Genomic DNA, 24,272 nt, shown 5'->3' on the forward strand with positions numbered 1-24,272 from the left:
AAAATTTTCAGGGAACATACATGTCTTCTAAAGACTGGCCAAGCTTCAAAAAGATTGAACCCTGGGGTCCAATTCTGTGGGCCCCTGCAGAAGGTGCCCCCAACCACTCTCTATTGTTTCTTATGGGGGAAACCTCTCCAAGCAGACTTTTAGGCAGAAACACACAGGGGCAAGACTGCCAGTGGCCAAAGGCACACTTCCAAAAACAACCTCAACCCAGAGAAAGCCCAGCAGATCCAAACTGAAGTCCCCCTCAAAGCCCAGCAGATCCAAAACTGAAGTCCCAAGCACCCCATAGAGAAGCTACCTCACCACTCTCCATTATTTCCTATGGGGGAAATATTTCCAAGCAGGCTCTCAAGCAGAAATACATGGGCAAAACTGCCAGCAACCAAAGGCACACTTCCAAATGCCAGAGGGAGCACAACACAACCAAAGTGAATCAAGGGGACTAACATCAAACTAGAAAATCATGTCAAAACAGAGAATCTCACCCAAATCAAACTGAAGCAAGGGATGCTATTGCAACTTAGCCTAGCTGAACAAGTGTCACTCACCAAAGCCAGGCAGACAAGGAGAGCTCCTGCACAAATTGGCCACTCCCTCCTTCCTCATCCCCCTCCTCTCTAAGGAAAAAAAGCGGGAGAAGCCCAGGAAGGAGCCAGCCAGAGGTTGAAGCCACCTTTATCTGATTCACCTAGATCTATCTCAGGGTCTGGATTCAGGTTTCCAGATCAGATCTGGGATTCTGTGATTTGATTCAAGAAAGCCAGATTTAGCCAGATTGCCAAAACCCCGGCTTCCCCCCCCCCTTGAATCCCAGATCTGGATTGCACACCCCTAAACAGTGTCGTGAAAATGGAAGAACGGGACAGGATTTTTACTAAGTTTGAAATCAAATGAAAAGTCATAATTACTGTGTTAAAATGTTATTCTGCTTATATGTGATTTTTTAATTCATCATGTTGAAGCCAGATTCTAGATATCTACACTAAAATACTCCTAATAGGTTTGTTTTTATAAATGTTTTTCTGCCATGATCACAAGATGGAGATTTCTCCAGAAATATGGTCATGGCAGAAAGAGACTTAAAGCCCTTTGGAGTAGGATTAGATAAGGTTTGATTTCAACTCACATTTTGTCTGAATCATACAACATTCCAGGTTTTGAAACTGCAATGGTGAAAGCCTCTGAGTGACTGAAAGTCTCTGTTTGACCTACCGCAGTTTAATAAATCACCTACATTTAGCAGCGTGGTGTTTTTAAAATCACAGTTGTTCTTCATTAATTTAGACGTTTGCTTTCCCAGGCTGTACGGGGATGAATCTGAACTGCATTTCTGGACAGTTGCTGCTCATTATTTGCATGCTTTTTCCCAGGAGAAAACATTAACAGCAAAAGCAGAGGATCTTTTTTCTCAAGAAAAATGGATCAGTCCATTAGATATCTGTTATGATACACTCAGTGAAAACTCATCTTTCCAGGTACTGCAACATGTTTTGATAAAGGCTTCACTTTTATTTATTTTATTTATTTATATTTCAATTTATATACCGACCATCCCCAGGGGCTCTGGGCGGTGAACAGTTAAAATCGATAAAACAAGAACTAAAATCAATATACAAACAATAAAACAAATTAACAAAGTGCAGTGGTGGGGAGAACCCTCCCCCACCCCAAAGGTGGGAGGCCGACATGGCACCGCCCCCTTCAATCACCGAACGCCTGGTGGAACAGCTCTGTCTTACAGGCCCGGCGGAACGATAATATGTCCCGCTGGGCCCGGGTTTCCATTGACAGAGCGTTCCACCAGGCTGGGGCCAGGACTGAAAAGGCCCTGGCCCTGGTTGAAGTGAGGCAGGCTTCCTTAGGGCCGGGGACCACAAGTAAATATTTATTCGCTGATCGAAGCGATCTCCGGGGAACGTACAGGGAGAGGCAGTCCCGAAGATATGCCGGTCCCAACCCACTCAGGGCTTTAAAGGTAAGAACCAACACTTTGAACCTGATTCAGAATTCAACCGGAAGCCAGTGCAGCTGGCACAGGACAGGTGTGATGTGTGACTGGTAAGGTATACCAGTCAGGACCCGTGCCGCCGCATTCTGGACCAGTTGTAGTTTCTGGATCAGGCCCAAGGGTAGCCCAGCGTAGAGTGAGTTACAGTAATCTAGCCTGGAGGTGACTGTTGCATGGATCACTGTAGCCAGGTCCTGGGGCGTCAGGTAGGGGGCAAGTTGCCTGATCTGACGAAGATGGAAAAATGCAGACTTGGCAACCGCCGTGACCTGGGCCTCCATCGATAGGGAGGCATCCAGGAGCACACCCAGACTCTTTACCACTGGCAAAGTTGCCAGTGGTGTCCCATCCAGGGCAGGGAGCTGGATCCCAACAACTGGCAGCCCCCGTCCCAGCTGCAGGACCTCCGTCTTCACTGGGTTCAATTTCAGCCTGCTCTGTTTCAACCATGCTGTCACAGCCTCCAAAGCTCTGGCCAGATTGTCTGGGGCCGTGTCTGGCCGGCTGTCCAGCAACAGAAAAACAGTTTACATAAAACTGTTCCTGGCCTCACTTGAGCCTTTTATATTGAGGGGAATATATAACATTTTATTATTCATAATAGTGAAGTGTATTCTGACACCACCTGTTTTGTCAAGCAGTGAAATATAAGGCCTGTCGATTTCATGGAAATTCTGTTGTTTTGTCAATCTTTCCTTTGTGTATCTTTAGTGCAAGGAAAGTCTTGGAGAAATTCCCCATGTCATAATCCAGAACACTTGAAGTACTGCGATATAAAAATCACTTTGTTTCCTTAGATCTGTGGTGCTTCTTCTTAGTAAATTTTAGATGCTTGTTATGTTTTTTCATATTCTAAGAATATAACAGGAGCCCTGCTGGATCAGACCAGTGGTCCATCTAGCCCCGCATCCTGTAGCACACAGTGGATGACCAGTTATTCTTAAGAGCCAACAAGAGGTCACACAGGCTGGGGCCTTTCCCCAATGTTGCCTCCTGCCACTGGTGTTCAGAGGTTCACTGCCTCTGAATGAAGAAGATCCCTTTAGTCACCAGAGCTAGTAGCCACTGATAGATCTACTCCTTATGACTCTTTTAAAGCCATCTATGCCTGTGACCATCACTACATCCTCTACTTATACCTACAGCTACATCTCAGGCTGGGCCTTCATAACCTGCCCCTTTGCAGTGTTCACATGCACTGTTCTGCATATCTGCCTTTCTAGGTTTCATTTTGACCTCCGCTACTGTTTGCTATAGTTCTGTTTCCAGGACTTTTCAACTTGCTAGCTATCTCTCAGTTCCCTTAACATGTTCTTCTTTTTTTAATCATTCATCAAAATCTTTCCACTTTTAAGCATTTTCTTAGCCCCATTTTTCTCTGTATCCCCTAACACCCACAGAATTTACCAATCACCAGCATCACTACTCCCCCACGCTTCTGTTTTCATTTCATTTCCTTGAAACTCTTCCATCTCCGTTTTTATTTTTTATCTTGAGATAAATTTACACACATTTTATGGTGAAGTGCATTAAAAAGAACACTTTGGAAAGCTAGTGTTTTGGGAGAGTTGATGCCTGTCTTTCACATGGGGGACATGTGAAAGTGTTGTGATAAAGTTGCTGCATGTTGATTTACAACATAAACTATATGGATCTTTGAGCTCTAAATTCACCAGGCAGGTTTTGTATATTTATATACCAGTAGGTCTCATAATTGTTGATTTACAAATAATCATTGTCAGTTTTCTTAACTGTGTTTATGTATGATTCTCTGCAGAAATTCCAGCTTGAAAGAGTCAATCTTCAAGAAGTTAAAAGGTCAAATTATGATCACACCAGGAAATGCACTGACCAGTTACTTCTGTTGGGCCAGGTCTGGTAGCGTGTTTAGGCCTTTTATGGTCACATCTGTTCAGTTTTGGATCATACACATGGCTTCTTAGCAAAGCGAGGGAGGGGGTAAACAACAGTGACATTAGACACCGGGCGATTTTTTTTAAAAAGTCTCTTAAGCTAGGCAAGTAAGTTTTCTGAGTTAATAGGATGACTTGAAAGCATCATAATGTTATTTTCCCCCTTCCTAGACTGACAGAGCTGTTCAACTACTTTTGGAGACAAATGCAGAGAACTCCTGCTACTACTGTGATTCACTCAAGGCTTGTTTAGTCACAACAGTCACCTCCTCAGGTCCTTCCCAAAGTACCATCAAATTGGTAGCAACCAACATGATTGCAAATGGAAAGCTGGCAGGTGAGAGTTTCATTATCTCTCTTGTACTCAAAAGCAAGAAATGGTAAGTGACTATGACAGGTTTTCTTAAATGCAAGTCACCCTGGAGTTGGTATAGCTGGTCCTAGACATGTAAATAGAAAAGAATGGCAGCAAACCACTGCAGAAAAAAAAAATGCTTACCCTTATTTTAAAGGAAGGGCTCAGACTGGGTTGTTGTTGTTGTTTATTGCATTTCTAGACCATCCTCCCCATCAGACGGGATCAGGGTAGTGTAACAGCATACAATTTGTAACATACAGTTTAAAAACAATAAAAATATTATAAATAAATTATGAGCCCTTCCTTGGAAAAAGAATATAACATGACCAATGAAATCAGCTGTAACTTGATTTTTTTTAAGAGGACTTTTTTTCCTCTTGGGCCCTCAGTGTGTAGTTAACAGTGAACAGGAGAGTGAGTTGAGTTAATCTTGGGCAGAACTGTTCCATTTTTTTCTGCAGAATATGATCCATTATTCAGTTTCTATGCATGCGTTTCACACCTGTGTGGTGCTTTCATTCCTTTTGCCTTTGGGAGTGGTAGAAAGCCTAAAGTACTCAAGACCCAATTTTAAGCACCATTTCCATTCTGTTTAAGAGAAGGTGTATCTATACAGCTCTTAGGCTTTTAGACAATGCACAGTTATAATGTTAGGTAACATTATAAAAATACAGAGTTTAAGATAAAATACAAAACCAAACTCCCAAGTTAAACATCCTTATAGTCTCCAAAACGTACACTAACTAGTAGATTAACAGCAACGCTAAAATTATAAGCTATTCTTAAATGAAATAGAAGGCTAATGTTCCACAGTAATAATTAACCTATGTTTAAGTAACTATCTCAAAGACATAAGGCCACAGGCCTCTATAACAACTAGGGAAGGACAATAAAGGAGGAGAGTAAGCAAAGATGGTCACAACAACTCCTCATACAGCCTACGAGAGGGAAAAAAAGTTGGATAGTTTCTGGAGTCTCAGAATCAAAACAACAAAACCTTTGATCATACAGGACACTGGAGAATCTTCTGAATGGTTCTGTAATTGACAAAGCATTGAATTTTAATCACTTATAGGTAACAAAATTATGTTGTCAGGATAAAGCTGCTATAGGGGGCTGCCCTTACTCTACACACATAAAAAATAAACAAATGGCCATTAAAGCAGAGGAAAAATATAAAAGAATTATTTACAAAATACCACTGCTGTAACTAAATATGTCCTGTTTACAATGTTTCATTGATCCATTGGTCTCTTTATAACAGATTGCAAAGTTTGTAATGTAGAAAACTTAACCACTTGGATGTCTGCTGTGCAAAAGATTTTCAGTCAGGAGAAGTTAGCCTTTGAACGTCAGAGATAACTGTAGTCAGGGTTTCTCTGTTCTCCATAAATGGCAGGGGAGACTCTCCGGCTCCTTGTATTGAAATTGCAACTAATTAAGCTTAGCTGATTTCTTTTTCAGAGGGTGTTCAGTTGCTGTGTTTAATAGATAAAGCCGCTGATGCCTGTCGTTACCTGCAAACCTATGGTGAATGGAATCGAGCAGCGTGGCTTGCAAAAGTAGGCAATATTCTCAGTCAGATTTACAATCATACATATAAGCTACTACTTTTTGATAATATAAGATCACTTGCATATGCCAGATAAGCTAGGAGGATAGCAGATGGAATGTTCATAGTTCATTTACAGTAGTTGGCAAAAAAGTGTAAAAATAGAATGAAATTGGTGGGGAGAAGATTATAAACCACCATCCTTGGCTTCATGTGCTTACGGCTTATGAAAATTAGCTTTCAGGATTTGCAGATTTTTGCGAGCCAAGAACTCGCTTTCGCTCATAGGACTGTCTCACTGGTCATGGGTAGCCATGACTCTTCTTTGGTGGAAATTTTTATTTTATTAATAAAATTAAAAGCCCAGTAAAAAGGGCAAAGAAATAGAAGAAAAAAGTAAAGAAAAAAGAATACAAAGAGAGAAAAAGAAGAACAAAGGTTGAAAATAACAGAGAAATAGTACATATTTCATTTTCCATTTTTCTCTATAACACCTATCATATTTTAACAAACATTATACTTTTAATTTTAATATCTCCCAAATTTACTTTTTCAATACTGCCACTTTTCTATTTATTTTTTCCAAATTTATCTTCTTAAAAATCAAAACCACAAATCATCAGTTCATTTTTCCTCGTCTCATGCAGAAAGTCAATAAGGAGTTTCCAGTTAACTATAAAAGTAGACAATGTTTTATCTCTGATCAGAGTGGTAAATTTAGCCATCTCCACTAACTCCGTCGTTTTCATAATCCAGTCCTCAATTGAAGGCAATACTGTACTTTTCCATTTTTGCGCATATAAAAACCTAGCCGCCGTGGTCATATATAGAAATAAGACACCATGTGTATTTTCCAACTGTTTATCCATTGATCCCAACAAAAAGACTTCTAGTTTAAATTATATATTGATCTTCAGCATTTTTTGTATTATCATATGGATTTGTGACCAATTTTTTTTTGCTTCAGGGCAAGTTACCAAAGATGATAACATGTTCCTTCATGTTGCTCACATTTCCAACATTTGTTTGACTTATGTTTACTCATTTTTGGTAATTTATCAGGAGACGTATACCACCGATACATCATTTTATAGAAATTTTCTTTAAGTGTGGAACTCAAAGTGCATTTGAGCCCGTTTAACCACATATTTTCCCACTGGTTCATTGGTATATTATACCCAAATTTTTTAGCCCATTTTACCATGCAGTCTGTCACAGATTCTTCTTCCATTTCAAATTTCAACAAAAGTTTATCCATTTTGGAAATCTTTTTGTAATCAAAGCTGGGTAGCCATGACTCTTCTGATTGATTATTGACCCTTTGGGGGATAAAAAGTGTACAAATTAGACTCGGGCTTTGGTTAAGCCTATCCACCTGCCCCCTGCAGCTGGCCTTCCTTTTCATCTCATCTTTATCCTTACATTATATCCTTCTTCCCAGTTCCTGATGCCACTCTAATCTTGCTCTATCTTGTACTGGTTGTTATGGGTCTTCATGACATCTGACCCAGCTTGTTGTTACTTGTTTCATGCCAGCCCACTCTCTGTGCTTCATTAGAAGCTCCACTTTTCAGGGCACATGCATGTTCCCAGGCTATGTTGTTGCAAAGACTTTATGGAGCTGCCTGTGGGAATTTTAAGTTTGGAAAAAAGCAATCTTTTTAATGGACTTCTTAAAATTAGTATTTCAGTACCACTGGCCACAGGTCTGAAAGATTCTAATAGTCAACATGCCCCCCTCCCCCCATTTGTAGGTACTTAAATCCGAGGATTGTGGCTTCTTAGGCACACATTTCTACAAACCTGAGTAGACACTCAGGTTTGCAGAAAAATCCTAAAACTGAAAACAATGGTGGCTTACCAAAAACCCATAACTGAGTACAGTTTACTGTGCAGTTGCAGTCATCTGTTCTCCCAACACACATGTGAGTGCAAGGAGGAGGAAGGTGGGAGAGAAGGAGTGGAATCCTCTGCCCCACCCTCAGCCAATGTAGGTGTGATGCTGAAAGCAGGCAGAGGAGTGAAAGCTGTAACACCCTCCACCTACCCCCAGCCTCTGAGGCAGATGGATGTGGGACATTTTGCGGGACACTCTGTACCCACTGAGGCAGTGGCGGTGCCTGTACTGGGCAGGGAAGGAGGAGCAGGAACCCCCACTGTTCCCTGCCACCACCGAGACAGCAGAGGTATGGGTGAGCAACGGAGTTGGAGCTCTTGTTCTCCTTCACACTGTTTATGGTGGGTGGGCAGGGAGCCACTGTGGAATGCAAATGGCACTTCACCTGGGGAGTTTGGCAGATGGCCAGCCCACAGAGTGAGGTAGGTAAGCATGGGATTCGTCCCATTCCCCCCTCCCCCCCCCCCGAGTCTCAGGGGTCTCAATTTGTATTTCCGATTTTCCAGATAACTGGGGATTCTTCTTCATTATTTGCCAGATATTTTTTAATGAGCTTCTGACCAAAGGAGTCACATGGTACACACTGAAAGCAGCCTGTCACAATCAATCAGTTCTTACACCTTACTGCCTGCCTTGGATGGTCTGATTTGGATTCTAAAATTCAAGTCAAATATTTCCAATCTCTCATAGGTTCGCCTGAACTCAGAGGAATGTGCTGATGTTTTGAAGCGTTGGGTTGACCATCTTTGTTCTCCACAAATCAATCAGAAGTCCAAAGCCATCCTTGTTCTCCTTTCCCTAGGTTGCTTCATAAGAGTGACAGAGATGCTGCACAGGTAACGTGAAACATTTTTGTTCTCCCTTTTATATGCTTATTTAAAAATATTAGCTAGTTCTCTGTAGAAGGAGACTGAAAGATGCATGTATGCAATAATCACAGTTTTGAAACAAGCAGCAGGGAAACAGAAACAAAGAAGAGAAACAGCAAAGAGAATTAAGCAACAATGCTGCTTCAAACATCTTTTAAAAATTAAAATGCCTCCATTCATTTTTAACAGTTTTTGCTGTAAAAGAAAGTTACTACTATGTCTACTATTGTAGCACATCTGGTGTTACTTGTTGAGGAAGCCCGTGTCGCTTTTGCATTGTTCATTCTTGTTCAGAACTGGGAGGCTGAATCCTTGGCCCTTTTAAAGCTTGACATGAAAGCTCTCATTGAATGTTCTGAATTTCTGTGACAAACCTGTCAAGGTGACAAGAAGCTCTTTAAGTTGCCTTTACATCCTTCCTAACTGTTTGTTCTCTTCTTCAACAGCATGAGGTATTTTGACAGGGCTGCCTTATTTGTTGAAGCCTGTCTAAAGTACGGTACCATTGAAGTTAATGAAGATGCAAATATCCTTTTGTGGAAATCACAGTCACTTTCTCTATTAATAGAGGAGGCAGCGGCAGTTTGAAGGTTTATGCAGTATGTTTATGCTTAATTATTCAATCTAAGTGGAAAGGAAGAAAGAGAAAATATGTGTTGTTAAAAATAAGAGAATGGTGCTCTCTGAGGAAGGTCATTAAAAGCACAGGATCTAATGGCTGAGCAATCAGAGCTGGGAGAGAGCATAGCTGGGCTTTTCCTCTTATAAAAACAGTGTGTACTCATATTTATTTAATTAGTAGTTTACAAAATTTATATCCCACCTTTCTGCCCAATCATGGCCATCAAGATGGCTACAAATTAAAAGCAGAATTTTATAAAACATATTATAAAACCAATTTAAAACCGAAAGTAAAATAGACTTTTTAAAACAGAGAGCCAAGAAAACTAGGGCATGAGAATGGGTCGTTGGGGCAACACCAAAAGAGGTTTTGACCTGCTGATGGAAGACACTGTTATAGGTAGTGGACACATATGAACATCCCTTGGGGAGGGAGGTCTATAATCTTGGTGCCAGGACTGAGAAGGCTCTGTCTTGGGTTGCCACCTGCCTAACCTCAGAAGGTAGAGCACTCAGAGCTGGGCCTCAGAAGATGTGTGTAGAGCTCAAGTAGGTTTGTATGAAAGTAGGCAGTGCTTTAAAATATGCTGGACCCAAATCGTGTAGAGCTTTAAAGGTTTAGTTGGGCCTGGAAACAAATTGGAAGCCAGTGTAGAATGGACCAAAGCTGGAGTGACAGGATCACTATGACCCACTCTTCTTGGGTAATACTGCCTTTAACTATCACTACCTTCAAACTTTCCATAGCTGAGTCCTGTTTAGGAGAGATGTGGTAAGGAGATCAAGTACTTGTTGCCTCCGGCAATTCAGTTATATATTTCTTAATCCAGATTTTACAGAAACTAATCCATGCAGTGTTTGCAGACTATGCCAGAAACTTGAAGACTCTGGGCTTTTTGCAGGCTGCAACTTTGTTTGCCTCCAAAGCAGGGGCAGCTGGCAGAGATTTACTGAATGAACTCCAGCAGCTTAAAGAAGAAGGCCTTACAGAGTGAAAACCCTAAATGAACCACTAAAACTTGAGATGTTCTATCAGACTGAGTCGTCAATGCAGTAACTCTTTACAGATGATAAATAGGGGATTGCTTTGGTGAAACAAATGTTCTTGGTCATAACAGAAGTTATAAATACATGTGTGAAGATTTTTTTTCACAGTTGGTATAGAGAGCTTGATTAATATAAAGCAAAAGTTTATATTTCACTTTAATCAAAAATTCAGGATGGAAGGAAAAGCAAATGCTCATCTCTAAGGTGTTTCAGGAAATTTATGAAAAATTATAGAAAGACTAGTCCAAGACATTTTACTGCCTGAGGCAGCTGTATCACATCAGCTGACAGGTGCGGCCCATAATCCTTAGCAAATGATGTAGGTGACAAAACTTTCAAATGGCACGAAGCCATATATCATCCAACATTCTCCGCAACATTAGGATTTAATTCTCCATCATATTTTCCCCTCAAAATTGCTGGCCCAATCAGCCATTTCAGATTGTGTGCTTATTCAGTACTCGAGTTGAATTGATAGCCTTTACTCACAGCTATGCAAATAGCAAGAAAGCAAAAGTGTTTCTCTGGGGGTTGTTAGACCAACCTCTGGCCTCTAATCACAGCTCAGGGAGCTGGGCAAAAGCATCCAAATGCTCATAGTTCCAGGGAACCTTGCATCCCCTGGACTAGCCCACAGGGAAGCTCCCAAAAGGATGCTGTGAAGTCCATGAGCTTGTCTTACCAAGCGTGGGGAACGCTCAGTCTAATTTAAGTGGCACATCTTGATATTCACTTTGTAAGCTCTTCCACTGTTCTCTCCCTTTCCTTGGATCAAGGATATGATGATCAATCAAATGCATATATTATCTCAATTTAAATTCTCTCTTTAATGTCCTCTTCAGTTTACATCCTTCACATTTTTTGCATTCCATGGTTTTATAATATTTTCTATGTGTTTCACTAGAAGCAGCAATTCTTTGTTCTCAAGCACTTGCAAATAAGCAGCTTTGTTCACTGAATTAAGTTATTGATCAGTTAATAGTGTGATAGGTTGCTGAGGAACAAATGTATCTGTCTTTAAATCACAGCAACTGCAAACTAGTCTATCACTCTTAACAGGAAGTGCTACTTTGGAGCAGCAAAGCAATAATGAAGAATGATACCAGTGGGAAAAGAACAAAGTGACCCCATGCCAAGTGCTCATGAGAAAAATGCTCTTTTGCTTGTATTTTCAAAGGCAGCTCTGAAAGCTGGATAATTGATTCTCAGCGAAGTGTAATGTGCATTGGACTGTGAATTCATTTAACTGTCTTTGAAAATCTCTTCAGGCTTTGTACCATATGGGCTGGTTTATAGGATCAGTACACTAGAAAATCTTTTGATACATCCCCTGTCATTTAATCAGCAGGGTGTGATTTCAAGAGCACAAGGGACCAGAACCTGAGAATAGTTTCATCCTCATCTTGCTGATTTCCTGGAACACACCCTCGCATTGGTTCAGCACTTCAGTGGTTTAAAGTTTCTTATGGATAATGATTGTTGAATGAATGTATCACTTTCCATTGCAAGTTATAGTTGCTAATTTGATGGCTTGAGTAAAATAGCAGACCTGACGCTTATTGCTTCAGCACTAAAGGTACTTAGAGACATCCTGAAACCATCTCAGGCAATTATATCTTGACTAAAAGCTAGAACTGCTCAGGATTCTCTTATACTATTTGGAAGCATTGTACACCTCCAGCACGATGGTAATCAGATGAAAATTCTTGTCTGAAATTACTTCTTTCAACCTAAAAGACCTGCTTTTAATTGGACTAGAAGATCTATACATACACATTGTTCTATGCATACAGGTCTGATACCTACATTGGAAATTAATGAGCATGTACCCATGTTAGTTACACTTCAGTAGCAGCAGTTTGGAATATGACAGCTGTGTAGAAGAGAATTTTGTATTTTTGGTTCACTGTGGAATTTTCCCCCCATTCTGTGTAGGGGACCAAATTTTCTGTTTTGGAAACACAGGCTGAAAATATAAATCCAAAGTGTACTTGCACTTGAAATCTGGTTAATCCTTAGTAATTTAATGCAATTTATTTTAATATTCATCTAACTTGATATGAAGGACTTAACAAAAGTAAGTTTTGAAGTCTGCTCTTCCTTGTTTCTATTTGTCTGTCTTCCAGCCTTTTTACTCTCCTTTTTTCCTGACATTTTGCTCACTCTCTCCTTCCAAAAGGCAAACATCTCCTTTGAAAAGCTCACCTCTGCTTTTCTTCAAATATATATGATGCACAGTTTCTCAAAGGTACACAGCAATTCCTCTCCCCACACACGCATACACATGACTACAAATTTGTGAGCACATTTCTTCTTTTAATTTTACCCAGGATAGCACCTTAAGGGGAAAATGTGAAAGTAATGGTCTTTATATGAATAGTAGACTTGTCATTGTTTATATGAGGAAGAAATTGTTTTAACTAGAATGCCTTTGAATTGTTTCTCCATACATGTTACACATCAAAATGTATACTCCTTCCAGTGTATTCTAATGCTTAATTTACTGAGACAGGAAATTCATGATTGCTTTTGAACCAAGATTCCCAAGGAAGATGTTAGAGGAAACTGAGGGTCACTGGAAACCATAGAGGCATAATGCATATTTATGCACTTATCAAAGGCTATATAAGTTTAGCATTGAAAAGCTATCAATAAAACTGGCCTTTATACTTGTAATAAAGAATAGAGTAAGTGAATGTTAAATTATATTACTAACATTCCTTACATGACTCAATCAGGATGTTGAGTAAAGCATTAGTTTTCAGTAGGTTTTAGCAGAATTTCCCTTATGGTACTTGCAGACTGACTAGCAGTCTCTGCAATTTTCACCCTAGAAATTGACTTCCTGATAAGTTACTGATATTGAGGGAAACCTTACTTTTACTGGTCGTATTTCTCTGTATGCTTTACAGTCCAATTCTACATGTGTGTACTGAGAAGTATGTCTTGCTAAGTGGAGTGGGATTTATTCTCAAATAAATGTGTAGAATTACAGTCTTATAATACAGTCTGTATATTTTGCACAGCACAGAAGTGATTTCTATCAATCTCTTTGTACAAAGATGAATGAATCATTATAAAATGCTTTTTTGTTAAATCAGGAATCGGTTATTAAAATCAGCTCTAAAAACTGTTACATTTGCTGTGATTTAATTCCATAAATACTGTAGCTACATAATTTTAATGAGTTGTATTTAATGAGAGTTCAGCATATATCTTTCTCACTAACAGTGATAGCAATTATATTTTTTAATTCTGAATTGATTATCTGTAAATAGTGAATCCTGGATTCTGCCCAGCTGAACTGTATAGATATTTCCATTTAATACTGTAGAAAAGTTTAGAATGAAATAGCTGTGACTTCATGTTAGATTCATTACATCATGGCATAAGTACTTTTATATCAGGCTATAATTGGTTTTGCTTATAAGCCCTCTTTAATTATTTGCTAGTTTTTCTGTGGTGCCATAAAATGAGAAATTGTATCAATGAAATGTTCGTAACCACTGCAATGCTCTAAGGGAAATAAATAGTCCAGGAGACAGTTTAGGAAAAGCTCCTGGTGTCTGGGTACAGAAGAACCTGTTTCAGGAAGACTGAGAAATTTAGAGATGGAGAGTTGAGAGGAGAGAGGCATCCTCAGACTGGCAAATAAAGCCACAGGGGCAGCTGTGACTGCAGAAAGAGAGAGAATTAGGCTATGAAGCAGAGATCTGAAGGAAGGTGAAAGTGGAAGTCCTAACAAAGAGCTAAAAGAAGGCGCTAGTAATAGTAGGAACCTGTTATGACCCCCTCTGACCAGCCCAATGACTCAATGTCCTCAGAGGAAGAGCCTGAGGAGCCAAGGCCAGGGAACCAGGAGACCACCGGGGTCAAGGAGGGTTAGACATTGCAGAGGCATTTACTGACCTTGCTCTAGCAGTGCCTACCAGAACTTGCAAGAGAAACATTTCCACAGACTTCTGAGAAAACCACTAGGCCTCTACCAGGCAGGACATGATCCCAGGCCCACACCCCCTCAGAACCTGCCTCCCATGCCACAAGAGTGGCTGCAGCAGCATGCACTTCCAGCCTGGATCCAGAACAGGTGTCTGGGAGCAGTAATTCTTTGCAGAATCCTGGCCCAGGCACAATACAGTTTCAGGAGCCTCAGTGCCTGCTAGCAAATGCGACTGGACCAGATCGACCCCCAGTCTATTTAGGCTGAGGCTTGGGAAAGTTGCTGGATCAACTGGTCCACTAGATGCAAGTCCTATGCTCCAACTCCTCCCTGCCTTCAGCTCTAAGCCCCAGTCTGTGCTCCCAAGTCTAGCCAGGCAAGCTTGAGGCCTTACTCCAGAGAAGCCTGGAGAGGAGAAGATCAAGATGCCATGTTAGTCTGTCTGTATAAGTAGAAAAGAGCAAGAGTCCAGTAACACCTATAAGACTAACAAAATTAGTGGTTGTCAGCTAGGCTTTCAGCATATCTGCCATGCTTCATGCATCATATGTATTTTGGATGTATGTATTGCTTCAGTGCCACTGCATGCATGCAGAGTAGAGCCAAAGTTGTGTAGACCTGTTGCTAACTGCTTATCTTCCAGGCAAGGTGTTTTGGTTACGAGTTCCTGCCAGAGCCTGAGAATGTGACCTTGAAGTTACTACAGGAACTGAACTGAGCTCATCCTCTCCCCCTTCCCTTCTTCCCAGGTGATGCACGCCAAAACTCCTAACTGCCTCTTCTTCCTACTGGGAGGGGGAGGAGACGTTGACCTGTAACTGATCTGACTCCCACCTTTAGGCATTCCAGTCAATTCCCTTGTTACAGTATCTTGAAACAGGTATTTACTCTAAATAAACATTTTTAACTCATACACTGGAGTGATGCAGTAAAGTGTTTGGGAGAAGTACCTGACAAGACCTAACAGTGGTAGGGTATGAGTTTTTGTGAGCCACAGCTCACTTCTTCAGATACCATACCCTACTACTAACTCGGTTAGTCTTATAAGTGCTACTGAACTCTTGCTATTTTCCACTGAAGAGGACAAGACAGGAACTAAAGAATAACCTAGAGTAGGGAAGAGACAGAAGCTCCTAAATACAAGCAGAGAAGGGAAATAGGGTAAGGATTGTAGGGCCCCATATAAGCAGGGATGGAAGTGACAGGCAAAGGTACTTAGAAAGCTTGATGTCTGAAGGAAAACAAATGCTGAATACATGTTAATTTGAACTAACTGGTCAAAGGTCTCAAATTGTTCTTCTGTTTGAAGTTTCTAAAGCAATGACTATACTGGACAGATCTCTTGAAGTGGTTGTGTGAGAAAGATTGTGTTAAACTGCTTTCTAATGTGATTTATTTAAAATTTTTAAAAGTACAAAGGGGAAGAATATGGTTCATGCGTTTTCTACCTTGTACAAGAAGCCAATAAATTATGCTGGGATTATAAATGAGGTTTTAGCATTTAGTCTTATAGTCTACTCTCTAAACCATTCCTTTTATCTAAGTGTTCTCAACTAATCCACATCATATCCTTTTAATTTTCATATATAATATGCTATGGTGTTACATGTTTCTAATAACTAATGAGTAAACCAAATGATAGGTTATCAACTTCAACACCTCCATTCCAACCAATAACACTGGCAGCACAATTGAACAATTCTCCCTCCCCTCCCACCCCCGAATATATTATCTAATAGTAGCCATATCTTGATTGCTGAATATAACAACAGTGTGCTTTTCTGAGGGTTTGGATATAAACAAGATCATTGCCAAACAGGAACAAAATAAAGAAGTTCATAAGGTATTTTAGAGACTGCTAGGCTAATTTCTGATACAGAAAAGAATGGTAGTTTAAACAAGCATTAAATTTCTTCACAAAGCATACTTGGGGAGAGGTGTCTAACACTGTATTTCCCAGATGAGAGAACAAATAACCAAGGAAACTCAGTTAAGAGCCTGCATGTAGCAGTCATTTGTTAAACCGTGAGAAGAAATAAACAGCTGAAGACTATAAAGTGCATTAAAAAAAAAAGCATCTTAAAAGCATAGTAATAAAATATACCCAAAATATCAAAGCAATAAGAACATTTTAAGAAAATTGTGTGACTAGACAAAAAATGGTAGGAACATAATAGACTAAAAATTTTAAAAGTGTGTGCCGGCGTCGATCCCCGATCAGCTTGATTGGTAATTTTTTTTGGATCATGCCCACCTCTAGTTCCAACCTCTAGCTGGCTCTTCCTGGTCTTCTGCTTTTTTTTTACAAGAGGGGAGGGGGAGGGGGAATGAGGCAGGGGGAGGGGAAGTGAGAGGCCAATCCTTGCAGGAGTTCTCCTTGTCTGCTTGGCTTCACTGAATGACACTGGTTCAGTTGGGCTGCAACAGTGTTCCTTGCTTCAGTTTGGTTTGGATAGAATTCTCTGTTTAGACATAATTGTCTGGTTTGATGTTGCTCTCCTTGATTCACTTCAGTTATTCAGGGATTCCATCCATTCCTTTGTTTTAGTTTGGTTTGGTTCTATTAGGTTTTGCTTGCATTTGGGAGTGTGCTTTTGGCAACTGGCAGCCTTGCCCCTGTGTGTTTCTGTCTGAAAGCCTGTTTGGAACTGTTTTCCCCAGAGGAAACAATGGAGAGTAGCTGGGGACTTTCTTCAGGAGGGACTTCAGTTTGGTTCTCTTGGGCTTTGTCTGAGTTTAGGTTGCATTTGGGAGTGTGTCTTTAGCACTGGCAGTCTTGCCCCTGTGTCTTTCTGGCTGAGAGTCTGCTTGGAAATATTTCACCCATAGGGAATAATGGAGAGTGACTGAGGTTACCTTCTTCAGGGGGATCCTAGGGTCCAATCTTCCTGAAATCTGGGGGTTCTTTAGAGGACAGTCAGGAATAGTTTCCCTACAAGTTTGGTGGAGTTTTCTTGAAAAATGCCATACCAACCCCACCAGATAGTTTTTCATATAGGGAATAATGGCCAAACAAATCTGAGATTCTCTGATCTGTCATAATCAGATCAGAGTATCTTTCCTGGATACAGATTTCCTGGATTTCCTTTTTGGTGCACACCGCTAGCTTTGATTCTTGAAAGTTCATACCCTGGAAGTCTAGTTGGTCTCTAAGGTGCCACTGGACCAAATGTTGGTTTAAATAATGCTTTCTTAAATACATCATTTTTTTCAAGAGTTAGTAGTTTACTCCTGAATTGTTCATAGCTCTTGCCCAACCCTTCTCTTTGCTTGCCATTTATTTAATCCAACAACATATGTAGCTGGCTGCAAGAAAGTACTGCAGGGACATATGTCCCCTACTTTGTGGACTCTAGGAATCCAGATGTAAAGCAAAGGATAAGGATTGTTGCATGATAAAGGGGATAATGTTTGGGCCACCTCGTATACATGCCATTAGATTTGCAAATATATATAATAACTTCAAGATCTTAAGCTTTAGGCCACAACCTGTGCTTTAAAGCATAAAAACAGATCACTATCATTATGAACATTATACTAAACGTTTACATTTATATAGAGAGTTGTCAGGTCCCTCGTTAATTAGTGGGAGCTGGAGGGTGGAGTGGCAGCAGACACTCACCTCTCTTTTTTTGCTATGTTTTGGGCCAGTTCCTAAAGAACCTTCCCCACTGTGACTCTGTCATTTCTGGGTTGCACCAGAAGTGAAGTCATCGCAGGGTGCTGCATGCAAGTTCGCACCAATATCCATGGCTTCCTTGCCAGGTTCCCTGTGATGGTGGGCAATCTCTGGGCAGCCTGCCTCTTCCCACTGATAGCTGGAAGTTAAAATTACCATTGGAGGGAAACAGGCAAACCTATTTATATACCACTCCATCCAAAGTCTCTGGATGTGTTAACAATACATTAAAATAAGTATATGTCGTCCCTGGGGGTTAACAACCTACAGACTACAGAGATCAGTTCCTTTGAAGGAAATGGCAGCTTTGGAGAACGGACTCATATCCCCAGTAGGTTCCCTTTCCTTCTCTGCCCTCCTCAGATACTGCCCCCAAATCTCTTAGAATTTCCCAAGCTGGAACTTCCAAAGTTGTTAGGGTATCATATCCCTCTGGTACCTTATCTCTGACTCCCCAAAGTCAGCCCAAACAGTCAGGTTTTATGCTATTTTTCTTAGATCAGTTTTTTTTGTCATAGCATAGACAATGCTGCACTGGGTCAGTTGTCTCTTTCACTTTATTATAGTTGCAAAAGAATACTTCCACCAACTTTCCAAAGCTGCTGTGTAAGCAGTCAGCCTGGCCTTCACCAGTTGTACAGCAGTTTTGCTATAGCTGCATGAAATATTAAAAGTGTACAAGCCTCTGGAGTTTAAAATGGCTTCTGCATAGCCACCAGAGAGCCTCTGTCGTTACTGCATCCCGCCCGGGAAAACCAGGTATGCATAGAATACTGCCTTGGAATGCGGAGTGACCATGGCTTGATTGGATTTACTATCTCGCTGGCCCCACCGGTGCCCAGAGCAACAAAGGACTCACAGAGGCACCCCCACTTAGCACATTCCTTTCCTTCCTTCCGTGAAGAGATCTCCTGTCCATGATTGAGGAGCTAATCAAATGACATAAGTATAGACAGTTGTTCCTGGCATAATGTATCCCCTCCCTAAAAACACTTAACCTAGCTCTGATGTACTTCATCAGCAAACTGTCCTTTTTGTGCAGCGCTAGAACTAGTTTTACATTTGTATTCACACACCCTGGCAGCTATCAATCAAAGTACTCAAATCTTTTGTTACACCCAGGAACCAACCATTGGACTCTTTGTCCTAAATGCTAGGAGGACTCTCCTCCACCTCAGGGCACATTTTACCTGTAAAGGTTGAGCCCTGGCCTCATTCAAATCATGCTAGCTTCCAGGATGCTGCTCCCTTAGGGTCTCTTCCCTAAGCCTCTCTTCCTTTGAACACGTTTCCAGATCCACAAGCACTGTTTGCTTAAGCCTCTTGCCTTGCCGAGGACGCTGGATGTTTGAAGCCTCTCTCTCTCTCTTCACTGCAGACTGGACCCCCTTCTCCAGGACAGGTAGATATATTTGCTCCCTCTCACTACCCCCAATTTCTGGCTACATTTCCTAGGACTCTCTCTGTGTGTGTAATTATTTTACCTAGTAATTGGTGTGTATGTGCATGAAGTTCTTGTGTTCAATAAAAGTTATTGTTTTATTTTAAGCACCAGACTCGCTTGTTCTGTTGTAGAAAGGGACCTGGTATACAAAGGTGATCGATCCCAGTTACTGCCTCTTGTATAGCTGTCTTCCTTGCTAGCTAATTCCCCCATAAATCATACTTTTGCAAGGAGACCATTTCCGGTAACAGCTATTAGGAACTTCGTTCCCTCCCCATCACTATAGTGTTGATGTGAATATTCTTAAGCTGTTGATTTAAAATAAAATAATTAATGGGTTCCAAATTCCAAAGTGTTCATAACTTTAAAAATTCTCTCTTTGCCTGCCAGCCTGCCTCATTGATTTATTCACACATCTGTAGCCTGTAAGATTCTTTTGCTTTGGGTTGAGTTTTTTTTTAAAAGACAAAGGCTCTCTGCTCTCTTTTTAAATTAGTTTTTAGCTCTCACTCTTCATTTGGTGTCAGCCAGAGGTGAAGATGGAAGGAAGGTGTCAGTTGACTGCTGATACCTTGGAAGCAGTGAAGGGGGCAATCAGTAGGAAATGGGGAAAAACAGACAACATGGATAGCATACAGCAAGACCATTATACAGTTTGAAAGATGGAGGATGAGCCCAACAGAATCAATTACTAAAAGTTAAGTTCATTTTGATTGGACTTAATCTTATTAAAGTACATGTTTTATAGTAATGCAAAGCATATATCTGATATTCGTTCAGTATTTTTGTTCATTAATGTCCTTAAATAAAATATTATTTTAAAGGAAGAAAAAAGTGGAAAGAAATAGGAAGAAATTCTTTACTGAGATATCCAAGCCACAGTATGTTACATTTTGTAATTTTGAAATCAATGTCCTAAAGGCATGGCAGCTTTTGTGTCTTCTGAATTTAGCCTAGAGATAATTCTCTAGATACGGCAAGGTGTTCTTACATGCCAGTGAATCACTTTGTTCTGGCTATTGAAATAGTGAGAACTTATTTATAAACCAAAAGGAATTTGGCAACCTATCTAAGAAGAAAGTTGAGTCATTTCTTGGAACAGTCATTAATATGTTTCCAGCTTTAAAGCAAAATGATTGCAATTACAGATATCAGCATTCCTGGATATATATTTTGGGGTGGGGGTCTATTTATTGGATTATGATAGAACAATTATCATTGCGCACATCAGACTTGCCAAACTTTTCAGATAGAAATAACAAATTTATAGCTTTAAAAAAAAACGCTGAAAACTCTTTGTTACATGTAACCCCAACAAAACTCTAATGTTCAAAACGTTTGAGGAACTTGACGCTGCAGAAATTTATATACGCAACTCCCACCATTTTAAAAATCAAGAGAAGGAAAGATAGTTGGACAACTTTAGGGCACAAGTGTAAGAAAAGTTATGGAAGAGTATAGTACTGCCGTGAATATGAGAATATATATGCTACATTTCACTAATATATTACCGTACAATGGATGATAGTTGAATTTTAAAAACACCTTTCCTCCTATCCAGCTTTGTTTAAAAGGTTAATACATTAACCATAATACTGTCTATCTGTCTGTCTGTCTCTGTCTGTCTGTCTGTCTGTCTGTCTGTCTGTCCATGTTTCTCACTGAGATCCAGGACAGATTACACAATGTGAGTGAAAATACAATACAATCAACTGCTAGGACATTTACTGAGCAAAGTACAATAATGAACAACTGTTAGGGCATTCAGGGAAACAAATATAATAGGGAATGGTAGCAGAAATATTTTAAACACGCATAAAGCTGAATAAAGAGATGAAATCTATATGAAACAAAGCATAACTAATTTTCATGGCATGTTTAGCAATGTGGAATCTCTCTAGCAGGCCCATATCTACATCAGCAAACAGTACCCAATAGCATAGCATTTACTCCCTGTCCCTATTAAGGCATTTCTCTGAGTTAGTTCTAGTCCTATAATCTGGGTAGAATAATCCAGTTTTGCATAGTTTGCTGAAAGCTGGGAGAAAGTGAGCTTTCCTGATCTCTTCAGGCAGACCATTCCTTATTTGGGGGCTACCACAAAGAAAACACATGTGCAGGCAGCTGTTGCTTTTGCCCTATTGCAGGGTGTTATCTGCTGAAGGCCCTGAGCAGATGAGCAAAGCTGCTGTGATGGGACATGGCGGGGGGGAGGCAGTCACACAGCTATGAGGGGCCAGGGCCATGAAGGGCTTTGAATGTGATCGTCATGACCTGGAACTGAGCCCAGTAACTGATTGGAAGCCAATGGAGTGGCTGCAGAATGGGAGTGATATGCATGCTCCTTCTAGCTGCTGAAAATAAATGAACTGCAGCATTCTGTACTAGCTGGAGTCTCCAAGTCAACTTTGAGAGGAGACCTATGTAGAGTGCGTTATAGTAGTCTAGTTTTGATGTTACTGTGCCATGAATCCAGATGAGCAAATCAGCTGTGTCAAGGTAGGGGCCAACTTCTAGGCTAGTCTGAGTTGGGAGAAGGCCTTTTTGCAGCTGCATTTACTTGCTTCTCAAGCAGCAGTGCTGGGTCTAGTATAATGCCTAGGCTCTTAACTGATTCAGCCAAGGTCAATTGAACTCGATCAAAGGTCAGAAGCACAATGTCCTTCAAGATCTCTGCTTTACTAACCAGCATCGCTTCCATCTTGTCTGTGTTCTATTTCAATTTGTTTGCTTTCAGCCAACTGATAACAGCTGTCAAGCAGCTACTCAGTATCTCTTCTGCATCACCAGGGGATTTGCATAAAAAGATATAGAGCTGGGTATCATCTGCATTTGATGACATCCAATTCCATAGCTACTAATGAGTTCTCCTAAAGGCTTTAAATAGAGGTTGAATAACATGGATGTCACAGGTCAGGCTGGGGTGGTGCAGGTTGTGCTGTCAGAGCATGGAGCAAGTAAGGCAAGAGCACTAACTTAAGCAGTGAAGTCAAAGGTCTGGTCCTAGGTCAAAGAATAGAGTCCAAAAGCTGTCAGTAATCTGGTTTGAGGGGCAGTCCAAATCACAAGGTCTGGAGTTCCAAGAATTATCCATAGGCAGGTTCCAGGGCTAGACACAGGCAGAGTCAGAAGCTGGGCCAGAGACTTGCAGGAGCAAGGCAAAGTCCAATGCAGTGGTCACCAAGTCAGAGAGATTATGACTTCTTGCTTCTACACCTAACAGTCTTCCTTGGTTGGGTTTATAGCTGTCTGCTATGGGGCCATGTTTGCAGCCAGCTGCTTGGGAGTTATCCTCTGGCTACTTGTCATCGCTATCAGTGAGCAGCTGGCATCGGACCAGGAGGCGTGTGTTTTGTTGTCTCTCCTGTAGATCATTTCTTAGTCCCTGTCTACAGCGCTCCAAGGGCATGGATGATACAAGAGGGCTGACAACGATGAACTGGGCTTTACCTGTTGAATCACGGCTAGAGGGTATCAGTGCCTCTGCACCAGCTATTGGCTGTGAATCCTGACAAGCTTGCGGCTCTTCCTCCTGCTTGCTGGTTCCTGCTGGTTCAAAGCTGGCTACACAGGGCTCCTCTTCTCTTGAGGGGTCCTCTTTTCCCGAGGACCACTCATTACTGCTGAGCCCTTGCTGGCCTATAACAACAAGGAATAAGATTGCACCTTGTGGTGCCTCACAAGATAATTTCCACACTGAGGATAGCTAGGCTCCAAGAGCGCCCCTTTGAATCCATCCCGTGAGGAACTATTTAAACTAGTCCAAGGCTCATCCTCTGATACCTACTTTTGTCTCAAACACCTCAACAGGATGGCATGGTCTACCATGTCAAAGGCCGCAGACAGATCCAAGAGAAGCTGCAATGGAGCCAGGGCCTGCGCCACCATTGAGGAAGTGAGGCGGGCGCCACGGGGCTGGAGGGGGTGCCAGAGGGGTTGCTGGGGGCAGAGGCACATGCCACAGAGCTGACATGCCTGGCCTGTAGCAACTGCTGCAGCCGGCCAGCCCTGTGCCACTGCTGCCACCTCCACATGCCCTTGGCTGGGTGCAGCAGCCGCAGGCCAGGCATGGCAGGCAGCCAGGGTGGCATGTGGAGTGCGGGCAGCCTCCTTGCGCCATCCCAGCCACCCACCGGCCAATGGGACAGGCTTTGCTGCATGATGAAGTCCTCACGTGATGATGCCATCATGCACTCCGGGGGCATGTGCGCGTGCTGTGCACGTGCGTGCATATGGGAGGGTAGCCGCAGGTGCCAGAAACCCTGGTGCTGGCGGTGAATGGAGCGAGGCCTTTGCCTTTAAGGAGGAGGTCATCAACTACAACTACCAGAACCATCTCTGATCCATTGCCTGGCCTAAAACCAGACTGAAAAGGATCTAAAGCACCAGAGTTGTCCAAGAAGACCTGGAGTTGGTCAGCAACTGCTCTCTCAACCACTTTGCACAGAAAGGGCAGATTAGAGACTGGGCGATAATTGGCTATATTATTTTTGTCTAAGAATGTTTTTTTAAGTAGTCGGCATATGACTGATTCTTTGAAAAGTTTCAGGAAGGTGTCTTGAGTTAGTCTATAAAGTATATAACCAAGTTTCTTAAGTATATAATTAAAGTGTGTCATAAAATCCTTGCTCTTCTAATAAAATTCCTTCACCACAGTTTGCCTGTCCTTTTTTTTATGGTTTCCCTGTGCTAAACAGTATAACTCTCATGTGTAGCACATGGCAGAGTTTATACAGTTTAGAGATATTCCCTTTTATTTAATAGTGTAAAGAAACTGGTAATTTGTGAACTTTCCTTAAGATCACATTACCTTAGTTGTTCTATACAAGATGTTTTATTTATTGTTCATATTAAAGTTGTTTTAAACCACAGTTACCTATATTTCACTTTAAGATATTTTATTGCTACATTAAAATTATCTGAATTTAAGAAAAG

General features: G+C 41.2%; 1 protein-coding gene across 1 annotated transcript in view; it reads left to right on the forward strand.

The window, feature by feature from the left end:
* Window positions 1-13,407, forward strand: part of WDR11 (WD repeat domain 11) — a 90,240-nt gene extending 76,833 nt beyond the window's left edge. Inside the window, exons 23-29 of the mRNA XM_054983063.1 lie at window positions 1,310-1,484; window positions 3,795-3,890; window positions 4,102-4,267; window positions 5,753-5,850; window positions 8,428-8,573; window positions 9,053-9,132; window positions 10,065-13,407. Coding sequence (XP_054839038.1) covers window positions 1,310-1,484; window positions 3,795-3,890; window positions 4,102-4,267; window positions 5,753-5,850; window positions 8,428-8,573; window positions 9,053-9,132; window positions 10,065-10,222 — 919 coding nt within the window. The 3' untranslated portion in view covers window positions 10,223-13,407. The remainder of the gene's footprint in view (window positions 1-1,309; window positions 1,485-3,794; window positions 3,891-4,101; window positions 4,268-5,752; window positions 5,851-8,427; window positions 8,574-9,052; window positions 9,133-10,064) is intronic.
* The last annotated feature ends 10,865 nt before the right edge of the window (window positions 13,408-24,272 follow it).

Source organism: Eublepharis macularius, chromosome 6 (assembly GCF_028583425.1).
Source record: "Eublepharis macularius isolate TG4126 chromosome 6, MPM_Emac_v1.0, whole genome shotgun sequence".
Classification (NCBI taxonomy): Eukaryota; Metazoa; Chordata; class Lepidosauria; order Squamata; family Eublepharidae; genus Eublepharis; species Eublepharis macularius.